The 17209-nt window shown below is 44.6% G+C and overlaps 1 protein-coding gene across 2 annotated transcripts in view; it reads right to left on the minus strand.

Annotated features, from left to right (window-relative positions):
* Window positions 1-472: 472 nt before the first annotated feature.
* Gmds (GDP-mannose 4,6-dehydratase) overlaps window positions 473-17209 on the minus strand; it is a 615427-nt gene continuing 598690 nt past the window's right edge. For both annotated transcript variants that reach the window (XM_005335160.4, XM_078020438.1), the window contains exons 10-11: window positions 1211-1279; window positions 473-916 (exon numbers count right to left, since the gene is read on the minus strand). In XM_005335160.4, coding sequence (XP_005335217.1) covers window positions 854-916; window positions 1211-1279 — 132 coding nt within the window. In that variant the 3' untranslated portion in view covers window positions 473-853. The remainder of the gene's footprint in view (window positions 917-1210; window positions 1280-17209) is intronic.

The following is a 17209-nucleotide window of genomic DNA, read 5'->3' on the forward strand; positions in this document are numbered from 1 at the left end:
ATCTAGTACTGATGAGAAGAGGTTGTAAATAAGCATTGTGTGAAAGATTCTAGACCCCAAGGAAAGGAATGAGCGAAGACCTCTGGGTAACCCAGGGGCATGGAATGCTGCAACAATATTTACTTACCTTCAAGTTTCTTCTTGTAACCCCATTTCTCAAGCTTTCTTTTGAGATGGTGGGAGCCCAGTGGTTTCTAATTATAGTCAGCATAGACCAGAGAGGGTGTGAATGCCTCACTTCTACTGGAAATCAGTTTCCAGAGTAACATTGTTACCAAGAAGGGAAAGGAACGTCTCAGGCATCCACTATGGAGGGGACTCTCTGGAAGCCTACAGGGTCTTCCGAGCCCTGGCTTGAAGGGAGCAAAGCCTGGGGGAAACATTTCATTCCAAGGCATGGGTTTTGGCATTTTTGTTTGGGGCCCTTATAACTGTTTTTTATAACTTTGGAAAAACATAGTGACTCTGTTAATGCTAGTTCATAAAAAGATCATATTTAATAAGAAAAAAGAATTTGAAGGCCCCAGAATTTAAGTTGTCTAAGTGACATAATTTCAAGTAAATATGTGAATATGTGATTAAAACATCTTGATTTCACAAAACCATTCAGAGGAGGCTTCGACAAAAGCAAAGCGGCCAAATCCCGGAGTGTCACGTCCCGGTTGCTACAAACCTGGCGGCCCTCGCTCCCGCCAGCGGGGACAAGGCAGTGGCGGCGAGGGTCTCAGGGTACCGACTGGATTTGCCTGCCCCTCCCGGGTACATCCCAGCGCGTGTCTCCGCCTGTAACCCCGCACCAGCCGGCGCCAAGAGGGACGACAGGTCGGAGGGCGCCGGGGCTCTGAGGCCGCGCTCAGGCGTTGGGGTTGGTCCTCATGAGCTCCACGTCGGCGTGCACCATCTCCCTCACCAGCTCCTGCGACAGGAGACACAGGGTGGGCGGTGAGGGAGGAGCTTCTGCCACTCTCTCCGGGTGACACCCTTACCCCGGGTGGCGGCCCCAGAGAGGCCTCCGGCACCCCGCCCGCCGCCCCGGGCCGCCTCCGCCAGGCCCAGCCCTCCCTCCTCCCCAGCCCGGCCCTCCCCGCCTCCCCGCCCTGGGCACCGCAGACGCCGGGCGGGCCTCACCCAGAGCTGCTGCCCCAAGCCCGGCCGACCTGCCCCGCAGCCGGCGACTCAGAGGATTCCGCACCGTGAAGGCGACACTTACATCAAAAGCGACCCGAGGCTTCCAGTTCAGCTTCTGTTTCGCTTTGGAGCAGTCTCCTTGCAGAAAGTCCTAGGGGAAGAGATGGACAAAGCGGGCGTGCGTGGGTCGCGAGGCGCGGACACCCATCGTCTCGCACTGCCATCGGCCCTCGCGCTCCCTCCCGGCGCACAAGGCTCCCCCTGTCCCTTCTTAGGGTCCCCTCCGGGTCCCCTCCAGGCGCCTTCCATTGCGGCTCTCCGGAGCGGTAAATCCCAAGAAGGTTGCTCAAGCCAGCTAGGTCCGTGACAGCGATCAGTCCCAGCTCGCTCCAGCCACCTCCGGCCCACCCCCTTCGCCCCACCGCGCCCCATCGACTCTTAATGGCTTTTTTTTTTTTAAACATTAAGTTGTCAGGGACGCTACTGTGAGAACTGTTTCGAATTACTGTACTTTTCAGACAAGAGGAGGAGTAAATCATCCCGAGCCCCCTCCCGCCCCTCGGAGACCTGGGCTCGGGTGGTGGCGCGGGCACGGAGCGCCCGACCTCGGGTGCTCTCATTCCACCCAAAGCCACCAGCCACGCGGGGGCGGGACTCCTCTAGAGGCGCAAGGTCTGGGGACCAGGTTCTGGGCTGCAGAAAGCAGCGCGCTCCTCTTTAATGGACCCGTTGAGTGTCGATTCCCAGCCTGCAGCCTGGAGCAATTCTTCTCAGGCGGCAGCTCGGGATTTTCTGGCCACAGTAAAGACAGCTCATGTTGCCTGCAGCACACCCACATGTTTATAAACCGAAACTGAAGTTTTATGAAGCAATATTTACCCTTACCATCCAGGGGCACTAGGTCTACTATTCTACTATTCTGTTTTATTCTACTCCCTAGAAAATGCTGATCTCGATCCACTGCATTTCATACCCACTAACTAGTTGCAACCAGCAGTCTGAAAACATTGCTTTCCGAGGCCCTGAAGCTTCCTTAGCTGCGGTCCTTTCCATCAGCTTCCCTTTTCTCCCAATGCTCCCAAGCAACTCGGTAGAAGATCTAGCTAACTTTTCAAAGAACCTTCAGCTCTACACAAGAGGCGGGGGCTGCCATGTGCTTGATACTAGAGTTTCTCATCCCAGTCAAGAGGACCTTATCAAAATATATTTTAATAGGAGGCCAGTGGCTCCTGATCTGCCTGCTCAGCTTCTACCTTGGAGGGAGGGAAACACAAACACGCCAGGATTTCATCGAGAGTTCTAGGGGAACAAGGGAAGTTCATTTCCACCCATTTAAGAGTCTTCTTTGGAAAGAAGACTGGTAAAAGGAAAGGGGTAGAGAAGAAATTAATCCTGCATTTCAGCCCTCTCTTACCAATTTGTTTATTACAAGTCTCTGAAGACTGATTTAGTTGAAGATTATGAAGAGAATTTCAAGATGAGGTGCAAGAAGAAGGAAAGGAGGAAAGGAAAGGAAGGGTGAATGAAGGAAGAAAGGAAAATCAGACAACAAAGACTCTGAGCTACATCATTTTTAGAAGAGATGAACACTGAGCTCTTTCATACTCTTATGTTTTCATCAAATAATACAGAATATATGAATCTTCAAATAGGCAGCAGAACATGCAGGTGGTATGAAAAGAGGCAATTTTTAAGGTGAGCAATACTCAAGATGCACACAGAACGAAATTGTCTAAAACCAGTTACATCAAGTCAAAGTAACAGATAACCAAGCTGCAGTTGGAAGCCTTTCCTGCTTACTTGCTTCAGATTCCTCTGAACTTGGCAGGCATGGGGACTTTGTTCTAGATTTATGCTGGGGTAGGGCCTATTGGCACTGCCCACTGGGTGCTCACCTTCTCTGATCAGCCACCTCCAATGGAAGCATGTCTGAAACCATGCTCTAGCAGAGGACATTTAGCCATCTCACTCCCAATCATCCATCACTGTGTTTTAGGCTTGAATAAATCAAACTCCCAAAGGCTTTGCATTTCACAATACACTGAAGTACCCATTTCCTCCCGAGAGTGTTAACAAGTTTTTTTTTTTTCCCTTGCTGGCCTATATACAGATTCCTCAGGAAAGGTAGGATACAAAAATTAGTAATTAGCAATTTAACACAGTGCTACACGAGCTACCAATGTAAGTGGGAAAACAAACCAAGTAATTTATTTCTCTTTCCTTCCTCTAAATAAATGTGTATATATATACTTATACAGTGCTTCTCTTTTACTATAAGAGCCACACAAAGATATTCATTCTTTTTCCCCAGAGGAAGCTGTGCAGTGTGCAGTCGTGAAGCAACCAACAGGGCCAGTCCCTCCCTTCCCTTCATCCTATAGCAGCTACACAGCTCAGAGAAACATGCTTATTGTTTAATCACATAACACTGGCTGTAAATCAACCAGCACAGCATAGGATGCAATTCATGGCTGTGAACTTATAGTTAGCAAAACCCTAAAACCCAGTTTGGCTTCAAATGATCTCAGTAGGCTTGGGAAAGGGAGTTTTGTATTGTAATTATGTTTCCTGTATTTTTCTACAAGTAGCTCATAATATAAAAACAACCAGGGAACTACAATTAAGGAAAAAGAAAAATGGTTTTCAAAAGCTTAGAAACAGACATTGCTACCATACACTGTGAAAGTATTTCATTGAAACCAGAGAAGGGCCCAGTTAAACTTCCCAATTTACTTTGAGCACAGCTCTTACACTGCAGGCTAGCTGCTCCCTTCAACCTTCTGCCAAGGCTCTGTCTCCCTGAAATCTAATTAGACCAAGAACCCTTGAGAAAGAAGAGGATGTCCCATCAGAACAAAACAGTGGCCTTCCATGCCAGCACCACTAAGCTGACATCTGCTTGTGCCCAGTCAATATGCTTATGCCCAATCAGCTTTTTTAATCCCAGAGCTAGGATGGAACCCAGAGCCTTGCATATGCTAGACAAATGAGCTGCACCCCTGGATCTCCAGCCAACTTATAAAGAAAGATTAAGGACTTCCTATCTTGTTTTGTACTTAACTGTTCCTGAAGAAATTTAAGAAATTTCTTTTTCCTGTGGTATCTTCTATAGTAAAGATCCAGTCATGGCTCATTTTGCAAGGTTTGGGGCACAGGCACAGTGACAGGGTCTAGGTGGTAGAGTGCACAAAGCTCTGGATGAGAGGTAGACACGGAGACATTTCTTTAAACTTGGCTTCCCCTGGCCTGTGGAGAAGTCATGTGGCAGAAACTGTATTTTTACAAGGCATTCAAGTCCTAGATGCTCCTTTTATATTTAACTGTTCTTAAAACTTTGGAACTTTTACAGACCCCCTCCACTAGGGCATGACCAACTCCTGAGGACAAGTGAGAGGGATGAGTTTATCTATTTTGCTCTTTTTTTTTTTTTTTGGAAAGTTCATTTGCTTCTTTAATTACAGGCTTAAAGGTGTAGTATGACAACAGGGGCAAAAGCTGAACTAAAGTGATGATTTTATGTATAGTTTCCAGAAAGGACTCTGTGCACTGGGTGGTCTGGAGCTTTTCTGGAAGACAGAGAGAGAGAATGAACAAAGCTCTGAGAAAAATTTAAAGCATTTCTATGTGAATATGACATTTCCTGAACTCTGGCTTCTGGTGTCTTCACTGTTTTCATTGCTATTCCTTAGGTGAACTCTACAGTTTCAATATGTAATTTATTATTGTCAAATTCAATTAGGTTTAACTGAGCATTTTACAGCAGCCAACACGAGCAAAGGGGAAAAAAAAATGCCTCTGTCCAGACACCCCTTCCTTTCCCTCAGACTCCCTGACTGCTTTTTATTCATTTGACCTTTAGGAATTGTCCTCTAGCTACAGCGTGACCCTGAAAGGCTCGGCACCCATGGTCAGAGCTGCACACAGCAGCCTGGCAGAAGGGCATGTTTTCTGCAGCAATTTTTCAGGCTTTCCTGGCTCATGTTCTTGTCATAGTGAACTGATAAAGTGCCAGACCAAATCCTGGAAAAGTCATTAAGCCAGTTCCTGAGGCCACAGTAGTTAACGGAAAATCCAGAAAAGGAGTGCCCACACTGCCATTATCTTCTCCCCTAACTCTAGGTCCCTTTCCTCAAATATCTAGGGTCATCCCTTCTCATCTCAAGATAACAACACACCTTTAAATTACACTGGTTACTTTTTTTCCTTCCCCTAATCTTATTTTCATCATTCTTTACATGTTAAGTCCGTTTCCCACCACCGACCTAAAATCACTGTAGGCAATGCTATTATGTAGACAGCACATGTATCCTATGAAGCACAGAGGATATATTTTCTTTATTCTTTTCTTGCCTTTTTGAGGTACTGGGGATTGAACTCAGGGGCACTTCATCACTGAATTATATCCCCGGACCTTTTTATTTATTTATTATTTATTAAAATTTGAAAGAGTCTCACTAAGTTGCTGAGGTGAAGCCTCAAACTTGGCGATCCTCCTGCTTCAGCCTCCTGAATAACTGGGATTGCAGGTGTGTGCCACCACTCCTGGCAGGATAATGTTTCTAAGCCAGCAGTCTCATTTCTTTTTTTTTTCCCTTTTTCACTGACTTTGTTTTGGGAAAATTTATTATTAGTCAAAATTACGTGTTGGATACCACATTTCCTCAATAGATCTGCTGGTAAGGTTTGCAGAGAACATCTGTTGAGGTGGAGAGAAATTTTAAGAGTGTGAGTTCTCTTGGCAGGATGTTGTTAAATTTCTAATGTACATATTGAAAGAAATTGACTCTTGAGTGCTATAAATAAGAAGAAGGTGTATAGACAGAGGATGTTACTAAGGAAAACCAAGGCTGATGGAAACCAAGGTTAAACATCTTTAGGAATTTAAGACATGGAGCTGTTAGTGGCACAAAAATATATTCATTTTTTCCTCCTATTTTTCTTAGAAAAGCAAAACGAGGAATAGCTCAGGTTCTAAGGGAGTAAAAGAATGCCAGTGAGGGGCTGGGGTTGTGGGCAGTGGCAGAGTGCTGGCAAGGCACTGGGTTTGATTCTCAGCACCACATATAAATGAGTAAAACAAAGGTCCATTGACAACTAAGAAAAAAAATTAACAAAAAAGAATGCCAATGAATTAGGCTCTAGATCTAACTTTATGCTAATGTACAGTGAGTAAGAAAGTTTTGCTCTTGGAGGTAATGCTTCTTTTGGAAAAGCCAGAACCATTAAAAACAATCCAAAACAACAAAACCCCAGGAAAAAACTTTGAAGTTACACGGCACAGCATATCCTAGTCAAGATTCAAGACAAGCAGCAGAGAGCAAGGGTGGGGGGAGTGAAAAATGACGTCTGCACTGTACTTTCTTACAGGGTGCAAATTCAGCTCTTGTATCCCTCCGTTTAATCCTTCCCCTTTAATCCTTCCCAAGGAGAGTGAATCTCACAGCCCTAAGAAAGGCAAAGGCGGTGTTAAGACCGGTAATGAACATTTCCCCTCTCCTCTTGACTGCTGTATATCAGCACAAATTGAAGTTGAAGCCAGGCCTCTCCTTTAATGACAAGGGGTGATAAGAGACAAGAAGAAAACAGCAGGCCATCTCGTCTGCTCAGGAAGCGGGACTCAGGGGGACTGTCCATCAGCAGGGGCTGACAGAGAGCCGTCAGAACTCCAACAATGCTCAGTCAGCCTCAGGGAAATCGAGTCAGTCAGCACTGGCTCCAGTGAGCCCACGGTGCACTGAGAGTGGAGCTAGAGCCCGGCAGGCAGGCCCTGCACAGAGGCCTGTCCTCAGCCACTGCAAAGAGGCTTTGTACGGTCATGGCTGGGGGCAGCTCCTGCACAAGTGTCTTGGACTAAAACCACCGTTGGCTGGGTACTCTCACTGTCACCTCCATTGGTGGGTTTACCTAAGCCCCCTTAAAAATGAGTCAGACATGCTGGAGGATGGTGCCTGGAGATATCTTTAAGATCCCAAGCCCCTTTTTTGAAGGAAGGGGTTACTTATTCTCAACTGGTTGAATTTGTCATTTGGGATCAGAAGCTATTCAGAGTCACTAAACAAAGAGAAAAACACATCCATCTACATGTATGCCCCGGACAACTCATGAAAAGATCTAGCTAGTGAAGCGGCAGACCTTTCCTGGAAGGCAAACGAGGACATTGTCTTCATTAGGTGTCTACCTGTCAATAAGCACAGGTGTGGTTAAAAGAAAGGTATTCATTTCATAAAAGGAGAACTTAATTAATAGCACTAGTAGTGTAGCTTATATATGGATGCATCTTTTCATTTATATTTAAAAATATATTAGCATAAAAAGAAATGTAGATGGGCAAAATGTAGACAGCCTTTTTTTCTTTCCTAAGCAATATAGTATAACAACTTTTGATAGAGCATTTAGATAATATTAGGTATTATAAGTCACCTAGAGATGACTGAATATATACAGAAGGATGTGTGTAAATTATAGGCCATTTTATATAGGGAGCTTGAGCAGCTGTGGATTTTGGTATTGGTAGAGGTGGTCATAGAACCATTCCACCAGGGATAATGAGGGGTCACTATATTTAGGGGAAACACAGAAGTTAGGCCTATTAGTTTCCTTTTAAAATAGTTTTAAAAAATATTCTAGAGAAATCCTTTTCAGGCTGACAGGCTTGAGACATGAGCAGCAGTTCACTCTCCTCTGTGCAGTGGAATATATTCCCCTCCCCATTCATGCCAAGTGACTTATAGCCTCTCTCCTTCAGACAGCAGCCTAGAGATTTCCTCACAGACACTGGCTGGCTGCCCAGCCTTTGGGGCAGAGAGGTGGGGACACCCTAGAAAAGCTCCATCTACCCTGTCCATCCCTGTAGGATGATGGTAGTGGGGATTCCTGCTTGCAGCTGAGCAGAAGAAAGCATTTCTCAGAAGCTATCCCTTTAAGCTTTTGGGAAGCTGCCTACTCATAGGTAGGTGTCTAATAGGTTACTTTAGACAATAAGCACATGAGATTTTGGGAAGTCCTCTTGCATCATACATGTTTATGTGATACTATGTGTCTCTGTTCTACATCTATAAGTTCAACAGCAGAATTAACTTTTTTGTTAGCTTGACTTCTTGATCCTGGTGCTTACAGTGGCATCAGCCTGGGGAAAGCGAGTTGAATTTCTGTAACTAGAGCCCTCTCTGGATTCCTTCACTGAACTTAGTTCAGACCAGCTGATGGAGGTGGTGGCTGACTCACAGTTATAATGCAGGGACCATTTAATGAAAGGGAGATAAGATTGTTAGTGACCTCAGCATTCCAGGCTTCAAAGTCAGCACCATCTTCCTAGGAAATTACTGGTTACTGTTAATAACTGGATCTAGGGTGTAAAGATTTACCATGCTGGTAGGAGGTGGCACAAACCCAGAGGAAAGGAGATAAAGCACTTTTAAGTGGACCGATTAGGGACTGTTGTGACATAATTGGCAAGTGGCATTCTGGACATAAGACGAAGGCTGCTTTTCTTTTGCCACTTAGTACTTTCTGCCCTCAAAGCACTTTAGAGACTTCAGTTAATTAAACCTGAAAACAATCACATTCAAGATGCAACTCAGGAGATCTTGTATCTGTTTCAGGTACCTCTTTCCTAGAGATGAAAGTTCTGACAAAGTGTCTTGGAACTAAAAGCCAGATTCATCCAGCTTATCTTTAGCCTGCACCTTCTCATCCAGGAAGGGAGGCTTAGGCCACAGGGCATCCCGAATTGCACAAGACAAAGGGAATGTTCCTTAAGCTTGTTTCCTTCTCATTTGTTAGAAAATCTACCCAACTTCTTAGAAAATACCTCCTCCCCTGTTTTGTACATTAGTACTAAAGCACATTGTAAACAACATGAATTTCTCTATAATATAGATAGGACATTTTTTCCTTTGGGGATTTTCTCAGTTTATATAAGTATACTAAGGTCTTCCAACTGGAGAATTCTTGCTTCAATAATTTATCCATCCACCCACCTGTCCCTCCCTCCTTTTCTTCAAACAGAAATGACACAACAGGGTCCTTTGAATAGTCACATTCCCTCAGTAACTTCTTCACTTCTAGGGCTAATAAAGCAACTGACATCATTGAAATTCTTGCTTTTTGGCTGTTTATTTCTGGGGACTTTTTGAGGAAAAGTTAAGACCACTACTTTGACATCCATTAGCAAGCTTCTAGAGAGACACAGAGAAAAGATGAGCAGTAAGATGGATGCATATGTTTCCCATGATGTCATTTATCTTCAGCTTGCTTCCTATTATCCTGGCAATCGGTGAGCTTGAACTGCCTGTCTGGGACCTATACATGGTTACCTAGCACTCTTTGTTTTATGTCTTCATAAAAAGAAACTGCATTTGTGGAGATATTTAATCCAAACCAATTAATTAATGTCATGAAGTTGTCTAGTGGTGGGGTTTTGGACTATGAAGGCAGGGTTTCTGATTCTTAGACCAGCAGTTAACCATACTCAAAGGACAAAACCTTCTGTAGAAGACAGTGTAAACTATAAACTTTATGTTATGTTAATTTGAGTGGCAAAGCGGTCTCTAGATAATACTGTGCCAGTATATGAGACTGTCTGCACACCCCAATGCTGGCTGAAGGAGTCAATACAGAAGAGCATGAGTCATGGGATTCATTATATGATCTGGAATAGTCAAATTCATCTATGGAGACAGGAATCATATCAGTGGCACAGGGGAGAGTGTAGGCTAGGAAGGTGTGGGAGGAGACTTTGGGGGTAACGGAATGTTCTTTATATGGACAGGAGTGTCAGTTACAAAGTACATGCATTTGTCAGAATTAATCAGCTGGCATCATTAACATCCATACATTTCACTGTATGCAAATTGCATCTCAATAAAAATACCTTAGTCATCACCAACAACACAGAGACATCACCAGAGAGACATGGATTCACATCATGGCTTATCTACTTAGCTGTTTCCTAACGTCTCTGCACTTTGGGTTTTAAATCTATAAGTTGGGGGAAACACTGATTACCCTGTAGCATTTTGGTGAGAATTCAAGATTACAAATGAAAAATAGTTAGCACCGCTTCTTGACGTTCCTCTCTCACCATTTTTTTAGGTGCTGGGGATGGAACCCAGTGCCTCGAGAAATGTGCTCTCCCCCACTGAGCTACATTTCTAATTCATCCTACACAGGTTTTCTGTTAAGGCTAGCTTACTCCTTTAATTACTGAAATATAGGAAAGACTTGTTTTCATGCAGTGACATCATGGACGAAGACATACATTTTTTAGGTGGGTCATCCTTTGGTTTTTCTTTGACAGTCATATGCTACTTCTCTCCTGCACTCCAACTGTGTGTGTGTGTGTGTGTGTGTGTGTGTGCGTGCGTGCTGGGGATTGATTGAACCAAGGGCCTTGCACATGCTAGGCAACAGCTCTAAGCTACATCCCCAGTCTCAGTTTTCTTTTTAGATCATTTTCTGAATAGTCATAACCAGAGTATAGAGAATTTTGTATTCTGCTTTTCTGCAATTATTGCACACATTTCACAACTCTTGATTGTCATCAGACACTGACTGCTTCAGGCACTGGGGAAGCACCTGTGGACAAGGCAAGGCCTTGGCTGTCACGAGGCTTATGTTCCACTGGGGAGAGATGGCAAAGGAGGGAAGAGAGACATGAGTGAGAGGAGGGAACTTGTGGAGAGCTGAAGGGCAACACTGATCGGGTGGGGAAGACATCCTACACAGGCAGAATCTCTGCTCAGAGATCTGAATGATGAGAAGAAGACTGTCACATGGGGATTTGGATAAGGAGGTCTCTTAGGAGACATCTCAGGTGGGAAGTCCTTGAGCCCCAGTGGCCATGTCTGCACCTCTGAGTGAGGGAGAGGAGCCCATTTGAGGTTGGATAGAGACAAAAAGACAGAACATGGGGGCCTGGTTAGTCCCTGTTATAGGGCCCATGCCTTTCTTTGCAGAGACCTTGTTGTCACAAGACTTTATCCTTTGAGTCATACCCTATTGTCAACTTAGAGTATTTGTAGCCTGTGGACCACAGTTAAAAAGCTGGTTGACTCAGTTGGATATAGAGAGATGTTTGAGTTTCTGAGAAATGTGATTTTGTGTGTATGTGTGCATGTGTATGTGTGGTGCTGGGGATTGAACCCAAGGCCTTATTCATGCTAGCCAACAGCTCTACCATTGAGCTACCTCCCCAGCCCTTTTTATTTTAAAAATTGAGACAGGGTCTTGCTAAGTTGCCCAGGATAGCCTTGAACTTGTGATCCTCCTACTTCAGCTCCACCACATCTTGCCCAATTTGATTTTCAAAAAGTATGGGATTTACTTCTAGCTGTAAGTATATAATCATTTTTTTTTTGTAATGGGGATGTTAGGGATGCCTAACTACTGAGCCACATCCCCAGCCCTTTTTATATTTTATTTTGAGATAGGGTCTTGGTAAATTACCAAGGGTCTCACTAAGTTGCTGAGGCTGGCTGAACTTGCAATCCTTCTGCTTCAGCCTCCTGAAGACATGTGCCACCACACTGGGTATGTATATATTATTTTGTCCTCATGGCCCACTCTAATACATGATCCTTCTCTGTCCTAAAAAATTCTGTTAGTTTTTGATGTGTTTGGGCAAGCAGCCAACAAATACCTGGTCACTCCTGTAGGAATTAAATCTGCATTATTGCAGTGGACAATCAGAATGATACCCAGCTGCTCTGGAGGACCAGGGACTAAGGACCTGGATGTGCTGCTCTGGCACCCACAGTGGTATGTGGTGGAAGGGCTGTCTTTTTTTCTGGCCAGATAAGGACACAGTCAGCTTCTGAGGGCTACTGGATGCTGACACACCTTCACTTCCTCCCAGCTGGAATGAAGTTGGAACTCTGAGTTCCCCTGCCTGGCTGAGAAACCTCCTCCTCCTTCCTTACCAGCTCTCAAGAGGATGAGATACAGCACTGAAACTTGAGTTTAATTTTTTTTCTTTTTTTTTTTTAAACCATGCTCGTGTGTGTGTGTGTGTGTGTGTGTGTGTGTGTGTGTGTGTGAGAGAAGTTCCACTCATCTACAGAGGAAGAATCTGCTTTTCTTTAAAACTGATCTTTACATCCTGGCACCAAAAGCATGGAGTCTGGGCTTCCTCTGGGTGACTGGAGAGTTTGAACGTAGGCGGCAAATGCTCTGATGGAAGTTTTCAAAGATGGCTACAGATGCTGCACCTGGACTAGAGGGGGCAGGGAAGGAAAGGAGGCTAGATAAGAGACCCTAGATGGTGGTGGCTGGATCAGAGGACTGCTGGGGGGAATGTGGTTATGGAAAGATGTGGGTGAACTCTGGACCTTTTCTAGAGGTACAGCAAAAGATATATGTATAGACTACATGTGGGAGTAAGGGAAAGAGGATTCCCTCTCTCTTTTCTCTCAAAGGCACTGCATGAGTAGGAATGTACAAGGTATGAGTGTATAAGCAAAGTAGGAATGTACAAGGTATGAGTGTGACATTTTAGCACAACCACACCAGCATTATTATTATCATCACATTATCTCTTTTTCAAGGAAAACTCTTACTTCCAAGATTATAAAACAGGATTCTTAGCCAGGTATGATGGTGCACGTCTATAATCTGATCCTGGGAAGGCTGAGGCAGGAGGACTTCAAGTCCAAGACCAGCTTCAGCAACCTAATAAGACTCTGTCTCAAAATAAAAATAAATAAATAAATAAAAAGGGCTGGGGATGTAGCTCTGTGACAGAGCACCCCAAGTTCAATCCCTAGTACTGCAAAAAAATATAACAAAATAAAAAGAAAACCCTAAACACAACTACAGGGATTCTTTTAAAAGATTACTTCTGTGAAATAACTGAGGACCTCTTATATTGTTCCATGGAACACACTTTCACATTTGGGATCTTGATTTGATGCCAAATCCTCTCAGCTGAGGAAGTCTGTTTAACTCTGAGAAAGTAGCTCGGTTTCCACATGTCCTGGCTATGTTCATGTGAACGGAAGGTGAAGGGGCCTGGCTCACCTTCTTCCATGACCCGAGCTGACATACAGCTTCACCCAGGTCCCAGGACAAGTGAGGAAAGGGTTAAGTGAAGCTGTGTGCCCTGCACCCTACCAACACGTCCCACTTTTATCCTCCAGCTTGCAGCAGGAGGAAGTCCGAGAGGTGGCCTTTCACATGACATCATAAAAGCCTGATTTATCACCAGCCACCAAACATCTAGAAAATCATAACATCCTTTCAGGAAAATGCAGTGGAAAATAATCAGGTTGACTTTGATGAAAGCTTTGGTGGGGACTCCATGTGTGACATTCTGTACAGTAACCCTTGGCAGGTGCTTTGTTTGCCTTCAGCGCCAGCCTCACTGACAAGGCCCAGTGTCCAAGCCACACAGCGGCCCATGATGGAGCATGGCTTTATTGTGCACAGATAAAACAAGTCTGGATCAATCACACTCTGCCAGCTTGCCTAAAACAACACCTCAGTGAATGTGAACACACTCTGAAAGTGATGGTCCGTCCAGATGTGAGAGATTATTGATTATGGGATCATAAAAAGTCATGCCTTGTTACATAACCCTCTGAGATACCATAGGAGCCAGGCCACAGCATCTTCTGTATGAGCTAATGACCACTATAGCATTGTTCCTAATAAGAAAAGGGGGCTAAGAGATTACAGGGCAGGAGCACTGTGAAATGTTAGAGGAAATAAAGGGATGAGTTCCTCATGCCACAAGGATCCTTCCCCAGGAATGTCTGTATCTCCCTATTGCTTCTCTTGCTCAGTAAGTTGGTAAACCACCAAGCAGGAACCTCTTCTTTGATGTACACAATGTGCTCTGCAAATAAACACAGGAAAGAGGGACCGAGTGGCCTGCAGACTAAGATGGCTCTAGAATTCTGGCCACGTCAATTCTATAAAAGCCTGCTGGCACAGAAAGTAGACCTATCTTTGCAGAGTGAGGTCAGTTTTGAAGGGCTTGGGATTCTTGAGTCTTGGGGAATAAAGATGTTGCAAAGCTTAAGCCATAGCTGAAAACAGACTAATCTGGGTTTTTAGGTTGCCAGAAATGAAACTTGGGCCCAAAGTTACTTTCTCTTAATTTAACAGTTAACCCAACCACTTTGGGGCACAGCACCAAAGGGTTGAGTGAGCAGACATAGTCTCCAGCATTTCCCTGGCCACCCTGAAGATTCCCAGAAGATTGGTGCAGGTGTGGCCCCTTATAGGTATGTGTCTGCCATGGCTGAGTAGCTCAGAGCCTGGCCTGATATCATCAGCCTAGGAGAGGGGACACCCATAGCCACTCAGGCAGTTTTTACTACGATTCCATAAATCCATGCAGGTCTGATTTCTTAACTGCCTTATCTTCCCAAGGAACTGGAACTGCACCTTCTCTGAACTTACTCCCATGCCAAGGACCATCTTCTGGCCTATCACTCACTAGTCCTCTTTCCATAGTGGCTGTGGTGGCCTAACAGCAGGACTCAAGTTCTCCTCTAGATGTGCACAGTCTGGCTTATTCTTAGCACTGAGTATGTCAAGCTGGGTAGCCAGGGGAGCCAGGTGACTTACTATACAGTCTGGTGGTAGAAAGTGGTGACAGGCTTCTCCTGGCCTGACTCCCTGCACCTCAGCCCAGTAAGGCCTTCTCAGGCATCTTATATATCCTGTGGGAAGTTTGGAGCACTAGTTTCCTCAGGGCCTTGTTCAACACACTAATACCAAACCCAGGCCTATTCCACATAGATAGCACCAGGACGCAGGCCTGAGTTTGGTATAGTGTGTTGAACAAGGCCTGGAGGAGACTGGTGCTCCACACTCTTCCCATGAAAGCATGCCTGGACAATTTGGGAACTCTTCCCTATGACACTTGGAGTGCTTCTGCTAAACTGTGGTTGTAAAATGGATGCTCTTGGAACCTTATTGCCTTGAGTGATGCACGCCACTGATATATAATAAAAGTAAGTGGCCTATCTGCTGGAGACTGTGGCTGTACCCCTGTCTTTGTTCAGGGGCTTGTTTGTGAGGTTTCTTCTGCAGCGGGCCAGTAAGCCCATCCCCAGATGTTCAGAACGGGTTCTCTACTGGTTCAGTGGTGGAACTGGGGATCCTTTAGAGCCAACGATAGCAACACCTTTTTATTGAACCTCTCTTTTGTGTTATGTACAAAAGCATTGCACACCCCACAATGTTCAACTACCAATAGTTCTACATGGCAGATAAGGAAACTGAGGCTCTGATAAATTAGGTGACTTGTCCACTGCCACTCTGTGGTGGAGTGTGGACTCAAACCCAGACTTGTCTTACTCCAAAGACTAGGTTACTAGCCCATTAATCTAGACTGCTTCCCTCAGAGGTCTTCTCTCTTTAAAGTGGGCTAATAGTTGAGAAGAGAAACATGCAAAGCCATGCATTCACCCCAAACAGAAGCTCTGGGGAAGGATGAAGTGTGTTTCCCAAAAAAGAACTTGTTAAAGACAGAGACTGAAAAAGAAAATTTAGTTTTCCTCCACAGAGGTCCAAAAACAAGAAGGCTGATGGTTAGATTACTTGTATAGATTTGATTAGGGTAGATAAGGGTAGGAGCCAAGAATCAAAAAACAAAAAGGGCCCCATCAAGAGATTCTACCTTGAAATAAGCATAGGACTTCCTCAAAGCAGTGTACTCCACAGTACAAAGCTTCCTACAGTCTTTTTTTTTTCTTTTTTTTTGAAACCAGGGATTGAGCTCAGGAGCACTCAATTATTAAGCCACATCCCCAATCCAATTTTGTATTTTATTTAGAGACAGGTTCTCACTGACTTGCTTAGTGCCTCACTGTTGCTGAAGCTGGTTTTGAACTCGCCATCCTCCTGCCTCAGCCTCCCAAGCTGCTGGGATTACAGACTTGCACTACTGTGCCTGGCTAGTGTTGGGTTTTAAGCACAAAAATAACTTCATTTTTTTTCTAGCTAGAGATGAATGCTTTTACAGAGGCATTCTTGGTGGAAGAGAAAGCAACTTTGATTGTTTAAAATGGTTAATATAACTTTGTCAAAAACAATTATCAAGCTGGGCATGGTGGCACATACTTGTAATCCCAGCAGTTTAGGAGGCTGAGACAGGAGGATTACAAGTCCAAAGCCAGTCTCAGAAATTTAGTGAAACCCTAGATAATTTAGCAATCCCCTGCCTCAAAAAAGATAAAAGGGCTGGGGATGTAGTTCAGTTGTAAAACACCCCTGGGTTTAATCCCAAGGACCCAAACAAAAAACAAAACAAAACAACAACAATAAAATGCCCAGGAAAAAAAATAAAAGAACCCAAAAAACAATTATCAATTCCTCAAGTGCCATTAGGAATGATCATGATCCTGGATTTTGTATTTATGAGTAGAGAGACACCACACCATCTACCTGTGGAAGGATTTTTTCTATGTGCCCCTGACAGTACAAGGCCATGACTTTCCCAGTGGAGTTAGCTGGCAGAATTAGGTTTTGTGGCAGATTCTTCAAGGAACTGCTGCTTTCCAGGACCACAAGGAATACTAAGAACTGCCTGGCATGGGAGCTCTGGAGCTTGGGAAACTTCCAAAGGGCCTTTGCTTGGAATCTGATTCCATCAGAACACCCTTTTCTATGAAAAGGCTTCAATGCACAGAACTGAAATGTAGAGTCGGCCACCACCATGACTGCTGCAAACGGAAACCTGCTTCTCCTTCAGGGGAGGAACTCTTCTGTTGTCAGGGTCTGCATCGTAAAGGACCCATTAGCAGAGCCTGTGCACTTGGATACAAAGGAGTAGGATGAGTCTGAAGACCCCGAAGTAGTGAAAGACTCTGTCAAAACCTACTTACTTCTTGAGTTTGAGTAGTCAAAGTTCAGGAAGAAAGGGATCCTCAAATCATCACCGCCACAGTAACAGAAGTAATGATAGTAAAAGTTATCACAAAGGACCTTCCAATCTATTTTCTCATGGAATCCTGGCAACATTCATTCACTCATACACTCAACAGTCATAAATACCTGGCCTGCAGGAGCTCAAGGTCAGTGATGGAGACTTAACAAACAGACGGTGACAGCAGACATGTGCCATGCGGGGATA

Source organism: Ictidomys tridecemlineatus, chromosome 8 (genome assembly GCF_052094955.1).
Source record: "Ictidomys tridecemlineatus isolate mIctTri1 chromosome 8, mIctTri1.hap1, whole genome shotgun sequence".
Taxonomy (NCBI): domain Eukaryota; kingdom Metazoa; phylum Chordata; class Mammalia; order Rodentia; family Sciuridae; genus Ictidomys; species Ictidomys tridecemlineatus.